The sequence below is a fragment of the Rhinolophus ferrumequinum genome, chromosome 3, assembly GCF_004115265.2.
Source record: "Rhinolophus ferrumequinum isolate MPI-CBG mRhiFer1 chromosome 3, mRhiFer1_v1.p, whole genome shotgun sequence".
In the NCBI taxonomy this organism is placed as follows: Eukaryota; Metazoa; Chordata; class Mammalia; order Chiroptera; family Rhinolophidae; genus Rhinolophus; species Rhinolophus ferrumequinum.
The window spans coordinates 80,420,901-80,448,314 of NC_046286.1; the positions used below are offsets into that span (position 1 = coordinate 80,420,901).

Consider the following 27,414-nt stretch of genomic DNA (forward strand, 5'->3'; position numbering starts at 1 on the left):
TGAATTTGTTAAGTGGTAGAGGGCTGTGTTGTCTGGAGGCCTATTGTGTTTGGCAGGTCATGATAAATGGGGAAGTTTTTCTTAACCTTGTGGCCAAAGCATTCCAATAGCTAAAAAGGGGGGAAAAAAAAACACCAGAAAGATATAGAAGACGTTGCCAAAAACATTAGCAAAATTTCTCTATTTAGAGGAATAGGGTCTATTCTTAAGATTATTTTTAAAGCATTATTTGTATAAGTTCATAAATTTTCACTGGAATGGAGGGAACTCTAAAGCTAAAGATTTTGATGTTTAACACTGGTGGAATTATTCTTTCCTGGTTCAGTGAGAAAATGGACAGTAGAATTAGCAATTTGAATTTAATTGCAGTGGATTCTACCAAATTATAATTATACTCATTAAGTACGAGGTCTTAGTTTAGAATTGAATATTCCATTTTGGTTTTTTGTTGTTTTAATACTACAATCTGTCTTATGACAGCCAAGACTGCAAAGAAACATGTAAACAAAAAGTATAAAGGAGACAAAGATAATATGGGTAAATGTCTCTTAGATGCTCGTAGTGCACATTTGTGAGAAAACAATTCGTATTTGAACAGAGTTGAACGAAGCTGAACACTGCAGTCTCGTTTCCAAACCTGGAGGGTGTGGGGAACATTCATATGAACTGTAACATGATATGTTAAGGCATCTTATGGTTCCTTTTGTGGCATTTTAAGTACTGTGTTACCTTTGATACAGTCCCTTTTGGATAATAATGAAAAAACATACCATTAGAAACAGTTTGAAAATTTCCTGAATATTTCATATAGTATATGTGGAGTTTATGGCAGGTGACAAAGAACTATGGCATAATTAAGGAGAAAATATGCTTCAGAATTTTAAAAGCTTATATGGTTTGACATTTGATTTAATAGGTCTATGCTGTCCATAAATAATTATGCTTTGTTTTCCTGAGTCATTGTTATAAGTTGATTTTTACATATATCGAACCTTGCAATGAACTTTCAAATAATGTGCACGCTGTTGTGACAGTTGTAGTTGATGAAGAGTTATAGCCTATAGGCTTTTTTACATTTAAAACATAATTTTTCCCCAGTGTGTAATTTTGTATAACCTTCCTCTCCCAAATCTGGATCCTGGAGGGCCTCTGCATTAAAGGCCAGAAATTAAGTAAGATCTTGCCCATGACAGCCCAATACTAGAGGGGGAGAATAATTACTACTTTATGTTTTTGGTGGTGGATTTTTATTTATTAACCCTCTGCCCTTCTAGTCACAGTGTGTGTTTATTTTGTTACTCTTGCAGTTAAAAACAGAGTATTCAATTTTATCTTTGTACTTTATATATGACAGTTAAAGAAGGGTTATGCAAATTTTTCTTTTTCTTTGAACTGAAGTAGATACAGACTTTCAGTTATCCTGTAGCATTCTCTCTCCTTTATAATAAATAAGTGGTAGCTTGGGCTTTTGGAAATTGATACTTGGTGTGGGGCAGTGGGGGAGAAACTTGGTTAAGCAATGATAAAGAGGTCAAAAAGGGATATAATAAGAGAAGGGAGGAGTACAGAAATTGTCCTAACTCCTTGAAAAGGATTTTACAAATCCTTATGAATTTTTGAGCTGTAGAAATTTTGTTTCTAAGGAAGAATGACACTTTATAAAAATACTTTTAGGTTATTTAGTAATTAGATTTTTTTACAAAGTCTGTCTCTAAGACTTTAGTTTTTTGACCATCATTTGGCAAAATAGCATTTTATTTTTTTTGAAAAGCCTCTCAAATTTGTATGGGCATATTAAAACGAAGCTATGTTTTTAAAACTCTGTGAAAACCTTTGTGTTCCAAAGATTTTTTTTTTTTTTTTTTTTTTTTTTTTTTTTGTGCTTTGTGTTTTTAGGAGTCAAGAGCTGAATTGTAACATATTCAAAAAATGTGAAACAGGTCTTGCTGAGAGAGATGTTTTAGTTGAAACCAGTTTAGATAGTGTCCCCCTAAATTTGTATGTTTGGGACTAGCAGCATAGCCATTCTGTGCTGCTCTTCTCAACATAAATTAGATTTATTTGGCTGCACAAATAATCATAGGTTATCTCATTAAAGTGTATATCCTTTGCTAAGTTCTAGAGTGGTATTAACTTGTAAATTTAGAAAATGAACATATATTTTTGTCACTATTCTAAGTAAATAAACATTAGAATACTTTTTGGCAAAAGCCTCTGTTTTGAAAATTGAATGTTTTGTTGAATATTCCAACTATTATTATTTTGACTCTATTTTTAAGTTAATTTATATACGTACTTTTATATTTTCTTAACTGTGTTACTGCATGCATTCTGAAGTAAAATAGAAGAAGAGATATTTTAATTCATATTGATTTAATGCTACTGACTGGAGAACAGGATGATATGGGGAAGCCCATCAACCTCTATCAGCTGGTACAACTAATTGAACAAAATTAAATATGTTAAAAAGGGTCATCTAATTAAGATACATTAAATGAGAGCATAATTTATATTGCTAGAATAAACCTGGAATAATTATAAGAAAATACTTTGAATTCCATTTTGTAATTTTAAAGTCAAATATGACCAACTTCTAAGTACTAGAAAATATGAAAAATGTCATATAGCAATTGATATTTCAAGAAGTCTCTGATTTTCACTAAATCAAAACCTAAAGGTAACCGGTTCTGTTTTATGAAGCAACTATTTACAATCATTTAATCTAACTGTACGTTAATACAAAGTTAGGCATTGATATGCTACAGTATTTGTATAAATATTGTTTATTCAGATTCACATTTTAGAGTATTCACATTTGAATTACAACTAAAGCTGACAAATATAAATTGTTGACAATAATCCTGTGAAACTTTCTGTATTTACAGAGTTTGCGTGCAATAATCTACAATATAATTTGCATTAGAAAAAAATTTATTTTCACATCTGTGTTTTTATACATTGCTTTCCTTAAACAATAATGCATTCAGATCTAATTTACATTATATTTTCTACACAGTTCAGTGAAGAAATAAAGATTTTTCTTAAATACCTCCATAAAATATGTATAACAAGTTATTCATTATATTAGCAAACTTTCATTTCTCAAATTTTATCTTTGAATTACTGTTGAAGAATTGATCTTTTATTATCATTGAGTACGTTGTAAGACTTAATCGTTAAAGCTCATTTCAAAACAAAATAAAGAGTTACAAAAAAGTTCTTTGTAAAATATCTTCTTTCATTATTCAATCCTTTACATTTTTTAAATTTTCGTTAATGGTTCAGGATTTATACACAGCAAAATTAAGGAGAAAATAATTGGGATAATTGATTCCAGCTTTTTAAAAAGATGGAGGATAAGATAAAAGAAGCATTCTTTTTTGCAGATTTTTTTATGAGTTAATTATGTTTTTAATTCTTATAGAAGTTAATTCCTACAAAAGATCATAAGCTGCTCAAAGCACCTTATGGTTAGAAAATTTGAAGTATTAAGGTTATTTTTATGCTTGAATATGATAGTCAATGCAAAACATTCTAGAGATTATATTTTCTACATATATTTTCCATTGATAGTATTCATTATTCTCAATACCAAATCCTACATTTCTTTATAATTTATTTAAAAAGTACAGTTTCTGTTACTCATGTACATACAGCTTAAATAACTTGAAGAATGAATGGTATTGTGAAATATGGAGAATTTTTTATAATTGTCTAACTGATGTAATAATACTGACCAATCTTCTCTACCCTTTTATTCTGCGTTGTTTTTCCCTGGCATGTAGTACTGCTAACAGTATATTCTTTGTTTACCTGTTACTTATTTATCATATGTCTCCTCCATTAAGAATGCATGGTGCATGCAGGCAGGTTTTTGTTGGTCCAGGTTAGTGCTATTGAACAGAAATACAGTGCCAGCCACACACGAGTATGTATTTTAAACTTTCTAGTTGCTGAGTTAGAAAACTAAAAAGAAGCAGGGGAATTTATTTTATTTGACCCGGCAGATCTAACATATCATTTCCTTTCTCAATATAAAAATATTGAGATATTTTACATTCTTTTTCATACTAAGTCTTGGACATCCCATGTGCCTTTTGCACTTATAGCACATCTCAGTTCAGCCACATTACAATGTCTAAGAGCCACTTGTGGCTAGTGGCTATTTTGTTGGACTGCTCAGGTCTAGTTCATCTCCATGCCTGAAATGGTCCCTAGTAGACCAAAGTCATTCAGTAAAGCCTTGCTGAATGAGTGGATCCTGCTATTTTGGATGTAAAATGGCAACAAAAAACAGAATTTGTTTTTTCCACATTTTTTGCAGTCGTTAGGCTGTTGGTAGTGGTGGTGGATGCTAGAAGTATTTGGATATTTTCTTCAAAACTCCATTTCACTTCACTTATATGGACTTTAAATGTTACTAGTGGTAAAACCTGGTTACTTCAATAGTCCAATTTAAAATATTCATTTAATGGTTGCTATAAGAAATAAGTAGTAGGTTCTTTAGAAAGTGTTCCATGGAATATTAGTTTCAACACAACCTTATAAAAGCAACTCCTAGCATAGGAGAGAAAGAAAGGCTTGGTGTATAGCCTTTCAGTTCTAATTCTATCCCTAGTAATGCCAGCTGTGGGACATTGGACAAGTTGTTTAACCTTAGTTTTCTTTGAGCCTCAGTTTTCTCATTTGTAAATTTCATCCATCATATCTGTCTTCATAGATGAATGAGATTATATATATATATATATATATATATATATATATATATTCCAGTACAGTGAGTGGAAAAGAATAATTGCTTAATAAATGGCAGTGATTATTATTATGATGTAATAAAAATTGAACTTTTAAGTATTAAGACATTTTAATCTTCATTTTAAACATTTCAGTTTATATGTTTATGAATTCTGGTTCTTCACATATACTGGTTAACATGCTCTCATAAATCTGGATTTGAAGTTTATGCACAACTTGCTTATAGATTATTCTTTCTGGTTCTCAATATTGTCATCTGTGAATTGGGGGAAAAAATAGTATCTGCCTAAACATGGTGCCTGGCATATAAGAAACACTCAAAAATTTTAGGTATTATTCATTAATTCATTTACTCAAAAAATTCAGTTTTTTGATATTTTTATGTTTATTGATACTAATGCTTTTCTTAAGATATTTTAACTTTTCATTCTTTTTCATCTTGCTTTGATGTGGCATGTACTTTCATAACATTAAAGAGGGTTAAAATTCACATTAGTTCAGCCAATTAAATGTATTTAATACGATTCATCTTTTCCCTCTTGGCATATTTTTTCCTCACCTCCTTGTGTGTCTTACAAAAACTAGGATTTGGTTTTAAATTGTGGGCATGAAATTCTGCCTCATTTTTTGGCCTGCTTGTTTCAACTTTATTCAAAACAAATTCAAACCTGAATTGGTAGTCATTGAAGATGGAAGGTTTTATATATTTTGCAATAATATTCTTTTTTCAATAGCATATATGTTTCAGCAGTCACCATTTAATGAAGTGTTTTTGATCCCTCAAATGGAAGGGTGTGTTCAAATTTAGTAAAACTTTCCATTTGGCTTCTAATTTCGTGTTCAAGACACTATAAACATATAACTTTCTTAATGATTAATTTAACTTTTCTCCATCAATTCAGAAATAAGGTAGAATTTTGAGGTATTTTAAAAACATAAGTTAACATTGTTTTTGCTCTTTGGTTTTACTAAAATTTCTTTCCAAGGACAGATTAAAAGTTCAGGTCATATTCTACTTTATACTTTGCCTCAATCAATAACAATATTCTATCAATTCTGTGTCAGAAATATCTATCAAAAACATCCTCTCAACTCTTTCCTCATGGCTCCTGTCTTAAATCAGGCCTTTACCATCTCTCACCAATGGACTGAATGATTCACTTAGTAAACTAGTACCTTAGCTGTTTGGACTGCTTCACAAAATACCACAGACTGGGTAGGTTATAAACAGCAGAAATTTACTTCTCATAGTTCTGGAGGCTGGAAAGTCCAAGGTCAAGACACCAGCATGGTGGTGTCCGGTGGGAGCCTGCTTTCTGGTGCATAGCCAGTGCCTTCTTGCTGTGTTCTGGTACAAATGCTAGGGAGCTCTGTGGGGTCTCTTTTCTGAGAGCATTGATCCTATTCGTAAAGACTCCCCTTTCATGACCTAAGCACCTCCCAAAGGCCCCACTTCCTCATCTTTGGGGGTTAGAATTTCAACAGATGAATTCTGGGGGTGGGAGCATAAACATTCGGACCATAGAAGGAAGCATCGACCTAAGTCTAGGGATGTAGTGACACACAAAATCAATGCCATTTCTCCTTTTATGGAACTTATACTTGCTCTCCTGTTGCATTAGGCTATTATCTGTTTTTCATCCCTTACCTGGTCCTCCTTCCACATTATCTTCTATATCATCTCTACTCAGTCTGTTTCTTAAAACCCTGAAATGATCTTCATTGGACAAAAATTATATTCCAAATTCTTTACCATTTATAAGGGCTTAATATGGTTCCTACGGCAAACCCCATGATGTTGAAATACTTGACTTTCTCCAAAGTCAGTCTTTAAGGCCTGTATCCTTTAATACTTGGTTCAGAAGCCAATTCCTTTGTTGCTTTCCCCATCTTCCTCTGGCTGGGGTAGATTGTCATCTGAACACCCACAACCCTTGTAGACCTCTCCTATAGTAGTCATGATATCCTAAATGTTATTCTTCCCTCATTTGACAATGAACAAATGAATGAAACCCCTAAAAAGAATCACTTTGAATAATGCACAGTTCTAACAATATTCAAAAGAATATCTATGTCTTCTTCAATCTTTTATCCTATAGTTATAAGCTATAAATCCGGGGCTCTGTGGGTACTGAGTAGTAAGTAATCGGTAGAGTGTTCTCTGCCATTGCAATTACCACTTTGAGGGAAAAGAAAGAATAATCAGAACTTTCTAGTAATTGTTTAGAGAACGATGCTTTGCATAGCCATAGGTCTTGTTTTTTGAGCCATAGTAAGTGTGTCTGGTTCTGACTCTTGCTTGGTGTTAGACACGTATATGTAGATTGCCTGTGTGGTCTGGAGCTCCTTCCGTCAGTCCCAAAGTCAAGTTATCATAGTCTGGAGGAAAGTGACATTTACTGTGAGGTGATTTCTACATATTCATTGGGCAATTCATGTATGTTCTGGTTGTGAATCACAGGGAAGAACCGGTGGGAAAGAAAGGTTTCTTTCTGGTACCCTTCCCTTTTGGTTTTTGTTTTACTTGGACACATTTTAATGAACATAAGACTTTTGTGGGTTTTGTAGTGAATTTTATGTTGACATTAGAAGAAAAGTTTTTTTTTTCTTTTCTTTTTTATTTTTAACTATTACTCTTGGAAACATTTCTTCACCCTTCCAGTTCGTGGTGCTGAGTTCCACGTTAACGGCACAGAAAATGTTACAAATAGAATAGGATGATACTCTCTTTTCTGATCACTATTATTTTCTTATTCTATAAATGTATACACAGGAGGTAAAAGAGAGTACAATTAATCAAACAATTGGTTTCCCACATTATAAAAATGTTTGGGCTTAGAATCGATAGCAAAAGATGTAGATTTTTGAAAGTGTGGGGTTTTTTGTGTGTGTTTTTTCTTGTGAGTCAGAGGAGGAAAGAATTACATTGCTGGAAAGACAATGCTGTATCTTTGACATTCACAACTTACTCTTAAGTGATGCCACTTGCATTGCAGTTCACACCCATGATGTATAAGCAGTAGACTTATTTTTCACTTCCAAGCTGCTTATTAGAATTTAAAACGTCTTATATTCTGTAGGTTGCATAAATAGACCGTGGCAATATAAATGCCCAGAGTATATGACAGTGGACTTGGAAATATGTATTTAATGCTCCCCTTTCATGACAAGGGATTCATATTAACAAGGGATTTTTGAAATTGAGTCTACTCAATTAAGACCATAATAATCAAACATAAGTATCTGTGCTTGCGGTTAAATTGTGAAAGGCAATGGATTTGCACTTCACCTTATTTTAGAGAATGTATTACACTCTATTGTCCAGAAATGGATAGCATGTTCTCGAAGTAAAAGTTATTTTCATTCTTTCCCTTTTGTGGGTTAAAAACCACGAAGTTGAAATATGGTCTGCAAAACATACTGCAAATATATGTGAGAAGTCTGTGAGCAATGCCGAAACTTAATTAATATGCTGAGAAATATATAAAACATACAGCCACTGGATTGAGAAAATGAAAATTAATATATGAATGTTTGAGCTAACACTGTGCTTTGCCCCCAGACCCTGGTGTTTATTATTGTGTGCTTTAGTACGACAAAGAAGCAGCATCGATTGGAAAAACATTTCTTAGTGGATTGAGAACAGTATGGCTTTCTAGTTGCTAAGTGGGAAACCTGGTTCTTTGGTTTCTTTGTTCTTAGTTAAGCTAGTCCCAAGCTATTTTAGCTTGAACATTTTATATACTAATGGAGTCTAGGGAAGTACCTTTGGCAGCTGTTCATGAGAAAATAATGAAATACACTATTTAGTACTGCATGCTGCCGCTGTAAAATGTGGGGAGTACTTTATAGAGATCATGGTGAGCAAAGCTGTACCCACGTTAAGTTTAACAAGTGTGTGAACCTGAATGAGGAAGTTGTATTTTCCTATGAGAATAACTAGTACTCTTTTCTTACAGGTAAAGAAAACGTGCACAGAATCAGATGTTTCAGAACCTCCGAATTCCAGGTACAGTAAAATAGAAGCCAAGACTCTCTAAGAAAAATTGCAATTTTGGAGAACTAATAAGATGTTATATTCCAGATGCAACTGTGATTTGAAACATTGAGTTTTTTTAAAAAACTTACGTGTATGGAAATTGTATATCATCCTGGCTAAGGTGCCATTAATCACAATGTTTATAAAAAAGGATAATGATTAGAAATCAGCTTTAAAGAATAATAGTAGAAACATCGCTAGAAATACTTGGAAACATCTTTCCTTAGCATTCATTATTTTACATTCACCTTAATTTTTTTTACTAATCTCTTCTTATCATGTAGTCACATCTGAAATTTTGCCACAAACTGAATACCTTTCAAATCTATGTTTACCAAATAAAATACTATAATATTTATTTTTCTTTTCAGTCAAACATTGCTAGATTTTACAAATGATATCAAGTTGGAAAAATCAAAATGAAACTTGACATTCTCTTTTTGGTTCTTTGGAGCCTGTAGAAATGATAAATTAAAGTGGTCAGGCTGCAACATACAGGAATTTTTAGTTGTTTGTGGTTGGAACAGATGCCCAACAGATTCTTCTCAGGCCTATACATTTTCATTTCAAAATCCAGGGCCTCAATTTTTAAATGGATAAGTGAAAGTATTGTAAATACCAGTACCATAATAAACACATATCCTTAATTCAATATGAGTGATATACCTTAACCTACTGCATTAAAAAATATGTATTTAAGGGTGAGATGGATCTTCGTTTCTTTAATCCCACTTGTTCCAGCATATGATGTATGTTGTGATTTTCTTGGTATGATGAAACAATATAGATCTAGGCAAAATGTGAATGACTGCTATATATGCTTTTTGGACAGCAAGTATATATTGTTCAGTCCATTTACTGTTTAAGTAACTCTTCCTTTGTTTTGTGCAGCATGATATTTCTATAAGTAATTCCTATACATATGATATTAAAATGATTGTATATGGTCTTTTCTTTCGGGTCATCGAGAGTATATAATATGCTATAAAATTTTTGACAGTTTGGTCTTTTTTCTTTATAATTAGGTATCAAAATAGATCCAAATAGTTTTAGCTTATTGGTGCATTAGAAAATGGATAAATCATTACATTTTTTCCTACAAAGCAGAGTAATTCCAGGATGCATGGAGAGAAGGAAAAGCCCAACCTCTATTTCTTACGGGCATTTCCTTCCTAATTATTTCACTGACCTCTGTGAGTGACCTACCTATGGCTTGTTATTTAAGAAATTAGATAATATTTTTTGAAACAGCTGGTCTTTGGGGTTAGTAAAAAAAACAGAACAATATCATCATCCTTGTTTTTAATATTATATTTATCATGAGTTTTAAAATGTTTCACCCGTCAGGCCACTCAGGATTTTTGGACAGTATTATGCTTATATAAATTTTAAAGAAGGAGAAAGCCACCAAACTGACTGTGTTTTCAATTGATATCAATAAGTCAGAGAAGAAACAGAGAAAGGTCAGGGCTCAGTGTATTTAAACATAGAATTAGATCATTCTTTTTATCTAGCAAATCCCAGTTTATGTGGCCTTCAAAGTACAATTTTATATTTAAGGCAAATAATGGTTATTTTAAAAAGACTATTTGAAATAACCATATCAATAACCATGTTATATTAATCTATCAATATATTATATTATATTATATAATATATGGTATATATTAAATGAAAAGTAGCTTGACATCCTGGAAACCATCGTTTGGTTACTGTGGATTAGCTGCTTCTAAAAGTTTCCTACTCTGTAATAAAACAGATAAAATTAGACAAGTCGATTTCTAAGGACTCTAAGGCTTCATAATATCAAAAACAAACAAACAAATAAACAAAATCCTTACTTATTAATATTCAAGAGGGAAAGGCTTTTACAATGACCTAGAATCATTTATCCGTTCAAGATTACCCAAACATTTTGATAGTGGCTGGTCTCATCTTCTAACTTCCAGTGCAAAGGTCAGTCTTCACACCCTAATAGTACTGGTGACATAAAGATGTGGCTATTCCTGAATTCTCTGTTTATTCACAGGTATTAGATATTGGAGTGCCAAAACTAGCACTTAGTTCATGCAATGATGGAATACTAAGAAGAGAATAAAAATACGCTAAAGAACATTCTGCACAAAAAGCATACAATAACTTACTGAATAATCAATGAATCAAGGAATGCCAAAAAAACAGTATTTATTATATGCATTTATTGAGATTTAGTTTTTATAACCTATTTTAAATGCCTTTATTACAGACATGAGGCAGCATTACTTTAGCATATACATACATGGCTACATTATTTTTTGCTCATTAAGAACCGCAAATATTTATATATTCCCCTTTTCTCCCCCACACATATGTGTGTATGCATGAGAGAGAGAGAGAGGTAGAGAGAGAAAGAGAGAGAGAGAGAGAGAAAAAGAGAGAGAGTGAGAGAGAGAGAGAGAGAGAGAGAGAGAGAGAGAGAGAGAGAGTCACACTAAAAGCCCCGGGCTAGATAATTCTATTCTAAACAAATCTAGAGTAAATAACTGAGCTCCAAATGAAATACTGTATCAGCATAAAACGTATGTGAGCTGGAGACCACTGCCTATAAAATGCTGCCTCACGTGGAACCTAAAGCTAATGTCATTCATTTATTTCGCTAACTTTATGGTGTGTTGGTTTTGGATATGAAAAGATTAGAATAAATGCAGATGGCAAGTGTTTTCACAGTAGGGAAGTAATTAAATTGGGTGTGGAGAATTTGTCAGGAAAATTCTTGGAGTGACATATGTGTATCAGCAAATTCTTTGTCTTGCTTGGCCTTAATTCCTCTTCTGGAAAGAAACGTTTGGGCTGCAGATGTGACTCGTAGGTTGGGAAAAAGAGAATTTACAAACCCATACAATGTGAGTCAGGTAGAAATGTTTTCTGAGAAACATCGTATGTATGTAAAGTAAATGTCAGACATTAGGGACAGAATTTTCTCAGGTTCATAAACTGTGTTGAATTTGATGTCACATGGAAAGGACTAGCACATGTATCATAGAAAAAAATTGACATTTCTCTTTTTTTTTCTTACTTTACTCTGTGTTGTTTACCATGTCCAGAATATAGTATGATTGGCCTTTGTTCCTAAAACTAATGTTAATCATGAAACCGGTACATGAAGAAGTGAAAATTTACATTTTTCTCATCCTTTACCATACCCTAAAATTGTCTGTTACTAGATAGACCATCTTAAAACATAAACTAAAATATTTTATGTTGATTTTTAATAGTCATGCTGAATTTATTTGTAGATTTGACATCATTTGAGTCATCACTGAAAATACATTGATCTTGTTTAACTTTGCTATCGTAGACAGCTCCTAGACGAGTGAAATTAATAGCAGAAGTTTCTATGAGTCTCACGTTTTTTAAGAACTCTTCTACTTTTAAGTCCTTTTATTTCTGATAACAGGTGAGGAAATTATTTTGTTCTCTAATTGCATTCTTGGCAAATAGCTTAGAGTGCCTATATATTAAAATAGTCCACGTGATATCGGAATGATTTCTTTGGCAAAGTTTGGTTACTCTTTACATTTTCCTTTTGGAACCACTAACTAGCAAAACATTTTCACCAATATAGAGATCAAGAACATAGAAAGAAAATAAAAGTCAAATCAGGTAATTTTGTGTTAAACTCATTCTGTTAATTAAGGAGTGAATGGAAATAATAATTTTGGCAAAATCGGGCTGTGAAGTGACTTCTAGGAATTATATCAGTTCTTTTCCTGTTATTACTTCATCTGCTTCTGGCCACAGTACCACCAGTAGATTACAGTAAGGGAAGCTAAGAGAAAGGATAGGAAGTACGAATGGTGCGTACAACCTAAGATAGTTTCCCCATGTGAAGAGTGAAAAATGATTCTGTGGATAATGGTGAGGGTGGATTCTTCTCCACTTTATAAGTTGAAGAAGTGGAGTTTGCTGAGAAGTTAATGGTTACCTGGAATCCACAAAGCCTTGGCTCTGTGCGGTGTGTTCTTGCCCTATGTCCTAACTTGACAATTATCAAGAGAAAGGCAGAATGACTCTCCAGCTTTTAAAGAAGCGTTGGAATGAATCTCGATATAATATCTACTATGTCAGTGAGCCTCAGGAAGTTTATCTATTCAGTGTCTATGTGTAAAAGCTTTAAAAAGGCAACTAATGCATCTTAAAACTTGAGATTAAGAAGTGTGTCATTTGATTAATGCCTGCTTCATTTACTACACTACAAGGTCCGCAAGGTTTGAGATTATATCTGGGTTTTTTGTTGTTCCCTGTTGTATCATTAGTATACAGCTCAGGCCCTAGCAGGTAGCAGGTCCTCAATACATACCTGGTAAGTAAGTAAGTCAATAAATAAGCAAACAAATAAACAAATACAAATCTAGCTTGCAATCTCTCCTGAAACATGTCTTGTAACCACAAATCTATGATGCAGTTTTATTAGGGATTTCTCTGCCATCACAAACATCTCTTGTAGAAGTACATAATTATTATATTCCATCCGCCAGTATCTTTTCTTACCAGTGATAATTTTCTCAGTTGCCCTTCCTCAGAACTTTAGTCTGATTTATGCCTTCTTTCCTTTCCCAGATCCTGGTGGTCATCAAGGTGTATTTAATTTTTCTTTGCTATGTTTTGAATCTCTTTGTCCTGTTCCTTCCCACTGCCACTATGAAAACAGTTCTAGCTCTCAATTCCTGAATTAATACAAGTCTCCATGTGGCTTCCTAAAATGTAGACCTTGCCTTTCTAGTCTTCTAGGCTGTTGGATGACACTTTCTTAATGACACTTTCCATGGAGGGTTCCTCTGATCGGTGATCAAACTGATAGTGCTTATTAGACATTGAGAGTATACACAGAAGCATGAACAAATAACCTTAGAAATAGAATTGCGTGCAAGAGGTAAAAAATGAGCACATCTACTGTCCACGCCTAATTGTTGTCTACAAGAGGTCAGGGATTATTTGGGCTCCCACCATCACCCTTATTATAATCTAATGGATGTTCATGTACTCCCATGTCATCGTCTTCCTTCAGTTCTAAGCTGACATAAGAGAACATGAATCTAACATGGACCCCAGAAAGTACATTCCAGAGCAAAACATACCAGTTACATAGGTACTTTGATTTTCCTTATTTTCTTCTCCTGCCCCCATTTCCTACATAGTCTTTAGAGTAAAATCAGATACTGTGTGGTTACCCCAGAGTATCTATTTTAGGGCAGTTCTACAGGTGATTTCATTTCCCAAGCAGAATGGAGGAGAACAGCATCACCAGAGTGGAGCTTTGGCCCGAGCACGCTGGAGCGGAGTGGCCGGGAAGAGTTTCATGGAAGGTTTAGGGACATAGCTGAAGGTCGAAGAATAGATAAGATTTGAAGAAATTGGGGAAAGAGAACCCACAGTGAGGTACAAAAAAAGGACTAGAAACTGAAATTAAAAGTATCTTTTATGTATAGCGAATAGTCCCACTTGATTCATGTGGAGAAATAGTAGACTGGAAAATAGGTAAGTTAGCATAAATTGTGGCTGGCTTTGGTTCCTGTTTGTATTAGAACCCTTGTTGGTTGTAGCTACCAGTGTGAACTAGTTTAAGCAGAAATGGGGAGGGTTTTTTGGTTTGTTTGTTATTTTGTTGTTTTGATTTTAAACGAGTGTATATATAATAGAGAACTTGAGAAGAGAGGGCTTACTGGATCTCATAAGGTCTGAGGGTGAGGGGACTGCCTTGTCTACCTGAAATCTGGCTGCTAAACTACTTCAATGCCTTTATCTCTCCTTATGAATATTGGCTGATGGGCCTTACTTTTTCTCCAGGTCCCACTATAGGAAGAAAATGTCCATGTAACACTGCTCCTGGTTTTATAATTTTTATCTCTTTAGGCACCCAGACAACAGAACCTCTCTTTTTTTCTTTATCTCATTCCACTTTTCCAGAGGAGGTAATGGTATCAGAGACACAGAATCGCAAAACAGAAACATGGCTTTCAGGAGCCACCTCTGGGAACACATGAAGCAGGACTGAAAAGAAGAAAGGATGCTGAGCAGATAACCCAACCAGTGCCCTCTCTACTCTCTACCTATGCCCAGAATGTTAAACCCATCTGTTGTATCCAACACCCCTTCCCCAAATCCTTCATTTTATATAACCCAGCATATATCACGCTCCCCTTCCCTAATTAGATTCAACTCAGTGGTTATCCATTTGGGGCTTGATTTCATAGGTCAGACTTCTACAAACTATGATCTACAGTGTAGAGATTGCTTGAGAGAGCTTTAAGTGGAATGGCAGCCAAACTTCAAAGTAAGAAGAGCTCTATTCACCTCTTTCTGTAAACACTTCTACTAATTTTTTGTTCTTCCTGTCCCCATCCAAATGGACCAGCTGCAATTCAATGGACCCAGTCTTCTTTTCTGCTCTCAATTACCAATCCAAATGTAAATTGTTTTCTCCATTTCCTGTGATTAATCCAGCTGATAAAAAGTTGACTGATGAATACACTTCATACTGCAGTTTAAATTACTTACCTTTTTGGAGATAATTTTGCCAAAACAAGCATCTAGGTTTGGACTTTTCATTTTTTAAAACCAACTCTCAAACACTCCCAGATAAATACAATCAGTAATCAATAACCTGGAGTCCAAACATAAAATCTTGACAACCTGTCTTTACAAACATTGGGAGGTCACCATTAGATTTCTGATCAGGTAATAACATGATTAAAATTGTATCTGTGATGACAGATCAGCCATGGCATAGAGACAGGGAAACTAGCTATGAGACTGACTTAAAAGGCCTGCGAGACATTGAGTAAATTATTATTGTTTTGGGAAGGCATTAAACATTATTTTTTTCATGGTTTTAACACATTTTCCCAATTTTCTACATTGTGTATGTATTTGTTTTTTGTCTTGAGCACAAATACACACACACACACACACACACATACATATACAGATACATATCATAGACACTTGACTTGAAATAAGCATGGTGGCAGTGGGAAGGGCCTGGCTTTTTCTTCCTGGCAACTTGCATTATTTTCTAAAGATGAGAAAAATGCCTGATTTCCCCACATGTATTAGTGATGAATTCCAGAGAATGGCTATGTTCCTGGTCAACCTCTCATACAGTAAACTGAGTTCCTCTGAAGTCTTTATGGTGAATAATATGAAACAGACTTTCTGGAGACTGGTAGCTGCTTTGAATTAATTTGGTCAGAATAACACATCACATAAAGTAGCATTTGTTTAGTGACTTTTATCCAGAGGATCTTAGGAGTTACGACACGACTCTACTTTGCATCATAGTGATAATTAAAATTATTATGGATGGGGCAGCAATAGTCTCTGAGTATATACCTTGTTGGCTGATGGTCTGCTTAGGAATGACTGAGCTGCATAAATCCTCTGGATATGAGGTATCTTTGGTGCAGAGTTTTAAACTCAGTGTGACTAGAGACATGGGAGCTTTAGAGGGCTGTCTTCACGTAGGGCCAAATTAAGGTGGGAAGAAACAAAAGGATCTTACAGTTTTCTTTTCAGCAGTTCAATTATAGGAACACTTATTGTTGTCCTTAAATTGACTATTACTGGACATGTACTATGTGTCAGGCACTGGTCTGAGTGATTGAGATACTTCAGTGAACAAAACGGAAGCATACATGATGATGGAATATGTTAGGAGATGATAAATACTAGGAACTAAAACAGGATGACAACTATTGGGTAAAGGGAGGTTGTGATTTTAAAGTGGGTGATATTTAAACAAAGACTTGAAGGAAAAGATGGAGTAAGCCAAGAAGAGGGCTGGGCAAAGTGCATTCACTCAGGGAGGAGCCACTGCAACAGGCCCTGCAGTGGAAGTCTCCGTGGCATGTTCAATCAACAGCGGGAGGACAGTGTGGCCAAAATGGAATGAGTCTAGAGTTTCCAATCTGAAATAGCAATATTCTAGAAAAAGCTACTATTTCCGCTGCCAATAATGTTTTCTTGACTTATTGGTTATAGTCTCTGACAGGCATCTCATCCATCACTGCTACAAGGTGGAATCGATCCAGCCAGGAAGAGCTCTCTGCCATATCATGTACATCTTTCAAGACCAGGGCTCTCAAGCCTGATCAGAAAGCTTCAAGCTTCTTCACCAGCAGAGCTCAAATGCCTGAAGGCTGTTTTTTTTGTTTGTTTGTTTTGTTTTGTTTTGAAGTAATGACCTTAAAGTTTTAGCTATAATTATGGAAGAGGACGTAGTAAGGATTCTAAAAATTTGATCTGTAAAGGTACAGAGATTCTGCTTATTATCTCACATTTAAATCATCACATCTCAGTTGTCTTAGCAACCTACACAGTGTTCTCATTTGCTTTTCAATAAGCCAATGGATGAATGGATTCTTTGTTCATGTGTTTATGAATTTCTATCACCTGATACTTGATGTCTTTCTGGCATGTTTACTATGCCAATAACTGTCTTTCTATTCTTAAAATTCATGTAACTAAAGTTAAACTCTAATTTTTATAAAAATCTAAATTTATAATGAGAAAATATCGAACATAGAATAGTTGGAAAAAACATATGTAAGTTTATGTGGTAAAAATGCTTTCATTTTAATTATAATTAATTTCCATGGCAGACTTGGCAAACTGAATTTTCTAACAAAGTTCACCCACACAGGTGTATTTGTGAACTACAAAGAAAGAAAAAGACCTGATGACAAACCTAGATGTTACAGAGTTGATTCCCACAAACTAACATGCTTAATTCTCTCAAATGCTGTCGCAGAGCCTATTTTCTCTAACCTTACACATAATTCTAAAGTTTTCAAGGTGATAGCTTATTAAGGTAGATGTAGGCATGTTTACAGGCCATAGTGAGCAAACGCAGTAGACTGCCTGAGTTCAAATCCCAACTCTTTGACCTTGAGCAAACTGTATCACTTCTCTGTGCCTCAAATTTCCTTACTGTAAAATGGGGATAATGCTATGTTATCTCATGCCCTTTGTTATCCCATAGTCCTTTACTTTAAGGACTAAATGGACGCATATATGGAAAACACTTAGGGAAGTACCTGCCACATATTAGGTCAGTTCAAATGACTGCTCTTATTACAAAAATGCATAGTGATAGTATTGATAAGTGACAGTCTAACAATAAAAAGGAAACAGAAAAATAGTGAAACGTAAATGTAAGAATGCAAAATGCTTAGTGATGTGGGGTGTTTTGGCATTACTGCCCGAAGCCCTGTCTGCTGTAGCAATCTCTGAGTGCATTGGCACGCTTTAGTCCAGGGTAGCGATTCTCAGTAGTGCAGATCACCTTGATTATCTAGTGAAAGTTAAATTATGTTTAGCATCATAACGCATTTGGGAATTATTTCTATGTGAAATGATTTCATTTTAAATGTGCTATTGCTTAAAATGGTGCACGTCTCAGCCAGCCAGAAAATCTGACTAAAACCTCAGAATCATTCTTTGAAGATTCTGGATAACTGAGGTTTTGTAGAATTATTTATTTTTCACATTAGTAAGAGCAACTCAGTGTCTGGACTGTTTAGGGATTTTTTTCAAGCCAGTTCAGGTACCTAACATAGTACTCGACACATTGTAGGAAAGCAATAAATGCTTATTATATGAATGAATGAATGAATGAATGGGCAGCTAGTTTTTACTTGTTTTTGTGTGAGTTCTTCATGTCTTTATTTACACTGTTCTCATTACAATATGCCATATAATAATTAATAAGACTTAAATGTCATTTGTAAGCAAGGTCAAATTTAAGAGAGACCTCTAGGACAACCCAAGTAGGGTATTCTACACCCCAAGTTGCCCCAAGTACCGTTCCAATTTACAGCTGACGTCACGGTGTCCAATCTGGATAGAGACTTTGAAAAACCCACTTTGCATGATAAATTTTCTGTTTACTATAATGAAAATCATCATACCCTTGCCATACTTTTTGAGACAGAAATTTAACAATCATTCTCCCTTTCTTCATCCATCCCTCCTTCTCTCCTTTTTCTTCCTCTCTGTCTTCCTCTCTTCTTTCTTATGACAACACTTATAATGGGGTGCTGCACTGTTATCTTTAAAAGCAACAGAATATGTGTAAATGTTGCTTGAAACAAAAGTTCACTTAGGAAATAATGGTTCTATTTTTATAGGCTTGACTCAAATAGGAAGCTCCTCTGTTATGTTCTGTCATGTGATTAATTTGTAGAAATTCCATACCTCTCAAAAATAATACCATCTTTTCAAGAACACACAGAGTCTTATTGATGAAATGATGTCGCCCTGTATAATTTATCTCCCCATGTTACTTATTCTCTCCTTTTTAAATTATTCTTCAGATGGAAGATCCAGAGTCTCACCTAATGGGGATGGTAGATATCATGCTAGTGCCTGGGAAAAAGATGATTAATGTGATTTGGCAGAACACCAAGGCACATGCACCACACCCTCCATGTGGCAGCTGTTGTGGGGGAGACTGCTGGCTTTAGAAGGGAGCATCATGCCTGACATTGAATGGGAAACAAAACAGGCTGCTGTAGCTCAGGCACTGACTTTTACATATTCTTAAACATAATGTTTCGTATGTAATCTTAGGGTAGTAACCATCCTAGTCTTCTTGTTATTTTTTGTTATTTGCTTTCAAGAGAAGCAATAACAATAACCATGGGGTAGAGAAAAAAATGAGGTGTGTATGTGTACAACATAACTGGAAATGTGGATGACCCACCAGTGCCTTCCAAGCGGGGTTGAAAGAGTCAATTCTTTGTTATGCAGGCCCAACGCATTGCGGGACTGATCGAACCTGACTTCTTCCCAACCTCAGTAGTAGCCCCAGACAGTGGAGAGAACCCCAAAATTCCTGGTATGTTTTCAAATACTCCCCAGGTACCAAGTAGATACCTGATTATGGTCAGAGGAGACTACTGTGTATCCTGAAAGTTCGTATGTGTCTTGTGGACTAAAAAAGCTTTGAGAAAGACATTGCATTGAAAATGATGCTAGTAAAGACAACCTTCTCAGGGTCCAGAATGAGTCACTCAACTTTGCTGGAAAGAGCAACAGTTAGCCCCTGCCATGGCTCTTAGAGACACTCGACCTTGGAACAAGGGCAGCAGTGTGAGAGGATAGGCAACAAAGCACAACCCATCAATACCTACAAAACAACTTAATTTCAGTGTCCTAATGACATCATTTGACTGTAGGTACCGCTTAGACAGTCAGTAAATTCCACAGCCGGTATTCAAGGCCGTTTCCTGACAGTGAAAGAAGAGCAAAGAGAAGTTTCAGAATTATTCCCAAAATTCCTATGTGTTCAGCGCCTTTTTACTCTTTCCATTTCATTTCCAATCTGTTGCTTTCTGCCTAATAGATTCTTGGTGTTAGGGCATATGAATTTTTATAAAATCGAATTTTACTTCATGGAGAATTTTTTCTTTTTTCTTCATCCAATGGGAATTAGTGATCTTTGAGGAATATTAAAAATAGTTGGCTTTTAAGTATTGATAAACTCTTCTTGATTTATCATTGGTATTCTAAACAGGGGGTTAAAAACTCTTTGGGATTGATTTCTTTTACTTACCTATATGACATACTCTCAAATTTCTCCCATTGCATTCTTTTGTGTGTCCTTTTTTCTATGGTCATGCATTGAGGATCCATTTAATTAAAGTAGCTGAGTGGCTGCTAACAAAAAAAAAGGGGGGGAGAGAGAAAGGACAGTGTAAAATGTAGGCCTTGTCTTCAAGTTAAGAATCAAATGAATAGCAAAAGAATGCTTGTTTGCCATCTCTGCAATTCCTGGGAGTGACCAAACTGGTTTTACAAACCAGGTGAATTGATTCTGTGTGTATAGTAAGGCAGAAGGGGTTGTTTATTTGAAGTATTTTTGAGTGTTTTTTTACTTTCTAAATAATCATATCCCTTTTCTTATGGGAAAGGAAATTTCATGCAATAGACTTTCTTTAAACTGAATTTTCACATCCCCATTGAAGCTGCATCACTTCTTGAACTCTTCTAATGGAGTAACCTGGAGGACAGGTTTCCATTTCTTCTTCCTTCTGAGTCTGATTTATTCAGTGGCTACTTTTGTTCTTTGCATTTTCATGTTACATTTACCTAGTTGGTTTTTCTGCTGATATTGTCAGTAGTAAAGTTAGAACTTCTCAGTCTGACATGTGTTTCTTATTTCAAATTTCTCTCTTGAAATTGTTCCTTTTGTAGGCAAGCTATAGAGGGTTTGTTTGAAAGCTTTGGGAAGGTTCTAAATTAGTCGAGTCCAGAATTTCACTAAAAATGTAGACATTTTCTTTGGCAAATTGTCCTCGTTGTAGAATGGGAACGACTAGCTTCCTAAAGAAAGTCCTGCTAAGGTTACCATGAAAAAAAAAAGCCGTTTGTATTTTATTAAATACATTTACTAAAAAAAGTATTTAGTAAAATCTTGTCCACAGTTGCAACCGATGAAAAGAACACCTACACAAGAAACCCACACAGGGTTATCACAGCTGATGGCATATATGATGCAGGAGAATTGGATTTGTTTAAAAATTAATCAATCATAAAGCCCAAGGATGAAAGTTAATTAAATAAGTCTAAGGGAGAACATTGCCACATGGTTATTTCTCTTTTGGCTAAATGTGTACCTTCCGAGGTCTGCAGTCCTGCTGTCCTGTTTAGAGCAGTGCCAGCTCAGGTCAGCTCCTGCCCACACCAGGTCATGCTAAATCAAGGTCAGTGTCCAAGGGGGAATCAGCTTGCTCTGCTCGTAGATTTTCTGGGCATAATTTATACACGCTCAGTTTTTTTTTCAGTGTCAGACCAAACATATTTCTGTTATAATTGATCCTTTATCATTTCAAAGCCTTTAATTTGGAGCAAATGTAAATTATTCCCAAAGAAGCACTAGGGACAGAAGGAAATTACTTTTGTTATACTGGTACTTTAGTATATTTTTCTCTTCCTTTCAAGTCGAGGATTACCATGAGAAACTAATATCCAATAGTATTTGTTACCTGGGTTAGTTCACTAGATCAAGATGTTGATGTGTGTGGTATAGAAAGGTGGGAAAAGTCAAGGAGTTAAAAACAGGTTGAAACAAACTGCTGAGAAAAAACAAAATCAAATGAAGCCACTTATGTTTTAAATCAAGAATACGTTTTCAATGAAAATATTTTCTAATGATTCACAGAAGAATGTTGTCAACTGTTGACAACATCTGCTGAAAATCAAAATGTAAGTAGTTATATAGCATTGAATTTTGGCAGGAGTCTATGTTGTGACATGAAACAAAGTTCCTATTAAACGATGATACTTTGGTATCTTTCTAGCTTTAAAAGTAGTTTCCTGACTTTTAAAATGTTAACAGCATTTTTTTCTCCTCCTCATAACATGGATAAATTGGCAACATGCTTATGTGTTTTCCAGAGTAGGTTTCTTAAAATAATTTGGATGGGAGGGTAATTGTTTAATGTCAGTGTACAAAGTCCTGCCATAGTTTAAACAAACTTAAATAACAGAAAATACAAAGAGGAGGTTTTGTGTAATTACTGGAAAAATATAAATGGAAGGAACAATTAGGCTGTTAGGTCTGAAGAAATGGGATCTTGGGTTTCCAAATTTTATAATGTTCATAAGGATTCCTTGCCTCATTCTATGACATTGCTTAAGTTTTATGTTTCTGAGTTTACACAGTGGAATAGCAGCATATTTTTCTACTTATTTCTAGTCTTTTTGTGTTGTTATATGTTATCTATTTAAAAGAGTTTTATATAAAAATTAAACAAACCTAATACACATTATGTGCAAAACAAATCATTACTAAAACAGAAACTGATCCAGATACAAGTTAGAAAGTTTCATGTAAGCTCCCTGCATAAACAGTTTGTGCTACTGTAAGGGTTTCTATTTTGCAAAATCCATGAAAATAGACTTAATATGCGTTTGTGTCCTGGACATCAGGTTGAAGGCTATCACACCTAAGTCGAGGATAATAATATAGTATACAAAGTATTATTGGTTACCTTCTCTTTTAGCAGTGCTATTTTTAAAATACCTTGGATATGTTCTAAATTGTGATTTGGGTTTAAACCAACTTGAGTTAGCATCTGCCCCTTTTCTGTTAAATTGTAGACTTTTTTCTTACTTGATTGGCATAAATTCTAATTCATTCTTACCTCTTTGTGTAAGAATGAAGAGAAAAAGTTTGAAATGATTTATATGGGAAGCTTTTGTTTTGGAATTAAACTGAGGGATACAGCATGAGTTCTGCTTTGTTCTAGCACTCTCTTCTTAGAAAATAATATCAAAAACAAACATCGACTTTAGACACAAAAAGGAAGACCTGAGTTCAAATATCATTGCCTTATTTACTCACATCTAAGTTTTATATCCTCTTTTACTGCAGATAACTGGTACCTTCCTCTCCTATTTGCATCAAGGCTAAATTAGATGATATCATATTTAATGTTTGACACATAGTAACACTCAATAAAAGGTAGTGATTATCTTCTCACAAGTACACAACTGACCCTGAGGACTAATGACTTGATCTGATTGAGATGTGACAGAATCCAGGGCTCAGATCTCCTAGGGATAAGCAGCCCGGGATTGGGGGGCTTTGCTTGCATACCTCTCTCTAATACCAGGAACCCAGTATTGTAGCAGGCACAAGGAAAAGATGACCAGTAGCAACAGTGCCACAGGTGGACTCCACTGCTTTTTCCGTCCTTTGAGCAATAACCACAATGAACTAAGAAGCTAAGAGGGGAGAGCTGGAGAGTTGTCGCTACCTAATATGGCCAGCCGTCTTCACTGGTGCTGGCAGGACTTTCTTGAATGTTTTGTTCCAGAATTTCAGCCAAAACATATTATTTTCAAAATTATCTATATGATTCTTGGGAAGGGAGATTTACATATGTGTACACACACACACACACACACACACACACACACACACACCCCTTGGTTATACCATTATAGATTGTGGTTCCAGCATGAATACCTACCACAGATTGCATAATGACACAGAAGGATATCTAATGGCAAGTCTTTACACTTTTCCAAAATACCGTATTAGGGAGAAGTACTTTGGTGCATCTGTTAAGTTGTTGAGTGGCAGGCTCTTACTATGTTATCTTTATTATTTAATTAGTCGCTCATTATTTAGTAATTAGCTTTCCAAATACAACACCTGCCCTTCTAATTCCCTGTGAGATTTCCAAAAAGCTAGAATACAATAACACAGGATTGTAAAACACATTCCAAAGTGAGAGTTCAGTTAATATCTGGAAGCTTAAATTCAAATTACTTGGCTATCAACACAAATGTTGAAATATGTAGTCTAGTCCATTTTTCCCTGAGCAAATTCATTTTGATGAAGCACTGTGGGAATTTTTTACTGTAATTGGGACTTGTATGCTTGCCTCTTCCTCTTGTCTAGTGGTTCATGGAGCAGTGGAATGTGAAGATTCTGTCAGGCATGACGACAAGACGATGTTGCTCTATATTAATTCCTTGTGTAAAAATCCTGAGCCATCACTAAGTATAGTCATTATGTATTAGCTCGGTCAATAATAATTAGGATTATGTTAGATGCATTTTAAGCCAGAAGGATTAGAATGTAAACCCAAAAGAATACTAAAATGAATCCCTTTGCACATATAATAAAATCTTGTTTCTATAGAGAAAGAAAAGGGAGGGTACCAAGGGACAGGACCAGTAAGAATTACAAAGGTACATAGGTTATAGAACCGTTAGTTTACTTCCATTAATTGTGAAAATACTGCTATGACTAATAAATATCTTTTATTGAGTGCTTGAGAAATGGCATTATACAGTCGTGAGGGGCAGGAACGTTAAAGACAGAGTCTGGGATGGAATTCCAGCTCCTTGGCATTTGCTCTACCACCTGGGGCCCTTCTCTTAACCTCTCAGTGCCTCAGTTTCTTCACTTTTAATCATGGGGATGATAACAATACCTGCCTTCTAGAGTTGTTAGGAGGATTAAATTAGGTAAACTAATTTAGCTCTTAGAACAGCATGAAGTGCTAATTTTTATTATTTCTGTCACTTTTATTATGTTTATGCATTTATGTAAAAGAGAGCATTACTATTATGCAGGTCCAATAATGAAAAAAGTTTTTTATAAATTAGAATTTATATTGCTTTAGTGCATCTGAAGGTAAACATTATTCTGGCTTTCTGAAAACAGAAATTAAAATATGTCAAGCTCCTTTCAGACCATCTTAATTTATTTGTATAGAAAACAGAAATTGACGTCATAGAGAATGAAAACTATGAAATAGCTAGCTACCTTGCTTTGATATTTTCCATAGGCTTTATTTAACTCCAAACGATTTAGCCTAAGCAGTAGTGTTTTAGAGAGCATAGTCATAGAAAATAAATAATATTTCTGTTTTCCTCCACGTGACTTCTTTAACTGAAGGGAAAAAAATACAAGACTTTGTCCTGGTATGTTTAAGTCAAGGGTAGTACATATAGTACATAATGTTAATTCCATATTAAAGTGACAAATTGATGAAAGTGTTCATTAAGAAATATTACACTTCAAGGATTTTCCTTTATATCAAGCAATATTTGTTTTTCATGACTGAGCTCAATCTTTTTAAAATAATATATTCAAATCCAAGTGAATTATAGTCCTCTATTTGCACATTCATAATTTAGACTGTCCTTTATAAAAGAAAGGAAGCTATTCCACAACTAAAACTCCAGACTCCAGAACTGGGAAAGACCTTTTCCTATCATTCACATGTATATATATCTTGGCAATTTAAACTCATGTTATCCTTGGACTGCTTCCTCTATTCTCTTTTTAAAACTAAAAGTGAGCATAGACTGTGTAGATGCATGATCAATGTGTTGTGCAACTGAAGCTGAAGTAGAATAATATTGTATGTCAACTATAATGAAATATATATATGTATATGTATACATATATATGTATATATATGTAGTCACGGGAGGGGTATAGTGTAAGGAGGATAGTCAATGATATTGTAACAGTTATATAAGATGTCAGAGGGTATCAGCTTGGGGGAGGGGGGTCATCACTTTGTGAGGGGTGTAAATAACTGTTATGTTGCTTTGTACACCTAAAACTAATAAAAAATAAATAAATAAAAGTGGGCAAAGAAAAAAAAGAAAGCAATAAAAATGGAAAAAAAAAGTGAGTGTTACCACCAAGAGATACACTAGATGAAAAATCTAAAGCACATTGGCTTTTTTCTAATTCTGATGTTATTTAGTGATGAAGGGAGAATACGTAAGATCCCCAGTTACTGAAGTGATGAATAACTATCCCGTGAATTAATTCACACCCATTCAGCTGGTATTTACTGAAGACCTTCATTTGTCCCGGTCACTGTGCTCCTTCTGAACAGACAGCACAGGTAAACCTGATCTAATAGGACTTTGCTTTATTGCCCTTTGCAGATATTATGACTTTTTACAAATTGAAAGGCAACCCTGCCTTGAGCAAGTCTATCAGCACCATTTTTCCAACAGCATTTGCTCACTTTGTGTCTCTGTGCCACATTTTGGTAATTCTCGTAATACTTCAAACTTTTTCATTATTATTATATTTGTTATGGGGATCTGTGATCAATGATCTTTGATGTCACTGTTGCGATTGCTTTGGGGCTCCACAGCGGTTCCCATATAAGACAGCAAACTTAATCAATAAATGTTATGTGTGTTCTGACTGCCCCACCAACTTTCTATCCCCTTGTCTTTCTCACTCTCCTCTGGCCTCCCTGTTCCCTAAGACACAACAATTTTGAAATTAGGCCAATTAATAAGCCTACAATGGCCTATAAGTGTTCCAGGGAAAGGAAGAGTCACGTTTCTTGCTTTAAATCAAAAGCTAGAAATGATTAAGCTCAGTGAGGGAGGCAGTAGACAGCTGAGATGGGCTGAAAGCTAGGCCACTTGCACAAAATAGTTAACCAAGTTGTGAATGCAAAGAAACAGGTCTTGAAGGAAATTAAAAGTGCTCTTCGAGTGAACACATGAATGAGAAGAAAGCGAAATGGCCTTATTGCTGATATGGAGAAAGTTTTACTGATCTAGGTAAAAGATTAACCCAGCCACAACATTTTCTTGAGACAAAGCTGAATCCAGAGCAAAGCCCTAACTCTGTTCAATTCTATGAAGGCTGAGAGAGGTAAGGAAGCTGTAGAAGAAAAACTTGAAGCTACCAGGGGTTGGTTCATGTGGCTAAGGAAAGAAGCCATCTACACAACATAAAAGTGCAAGATGAAGCAGCAAGTGCTGATGTAGAAGCAACAGCAAGTTATCCAGAAGATCTAGATAAGATAATTAATGCAGGTGGCTGCACTAGAGAACAGATTTTCAATGTAGACGGATCAGTCTTATACTGGAAGAAGATGCCATCTAGGATTTTCACAGCTAGAGAAGAGAAGTCAATGCCTTCTCTTCAAAAATGAGGCTTCAAAGCTTCAAAGGACAGGCCGACTCTTGTTAGGGGCTAATGCAGCTGGTGATTTTAAGTTGAAGACAATACTCATTTACTATTCTGAAAATTCTAGGGCCCCTAAAGAATTATACAGAATCTACCTGAGCCTGTG

At 34.9% G+C, this 27,414-nt stretch overlaps 1 protein-coding gene across 12 annotated transcripts in view; it reads left to right on the plus strand.

Moving 5' to 3' along the window:
• The window catches only part of EYA4 (EYA transcriptional coactivator and phosphatase 4), a 251,405-nt gene that overhangs the window by 124,644 nt on the left and 99,347 nt on the right, over nt 1-27,414 (plus strand). For all 12 annotated transcript variants that reach the window (XM_033103195.1, XM_033103191.1, XM_033103193.1 and 9 more), the window contains one exon: nt 8,715-8,764. In XM_033103195.1, the coding sequence (XP_032959086.1) occupies nt 8,715-8,764 (50 nt within the window). The remainder of the gene's footprint in view (nt 1-8,714; nt 8,765-27,414) is intronic.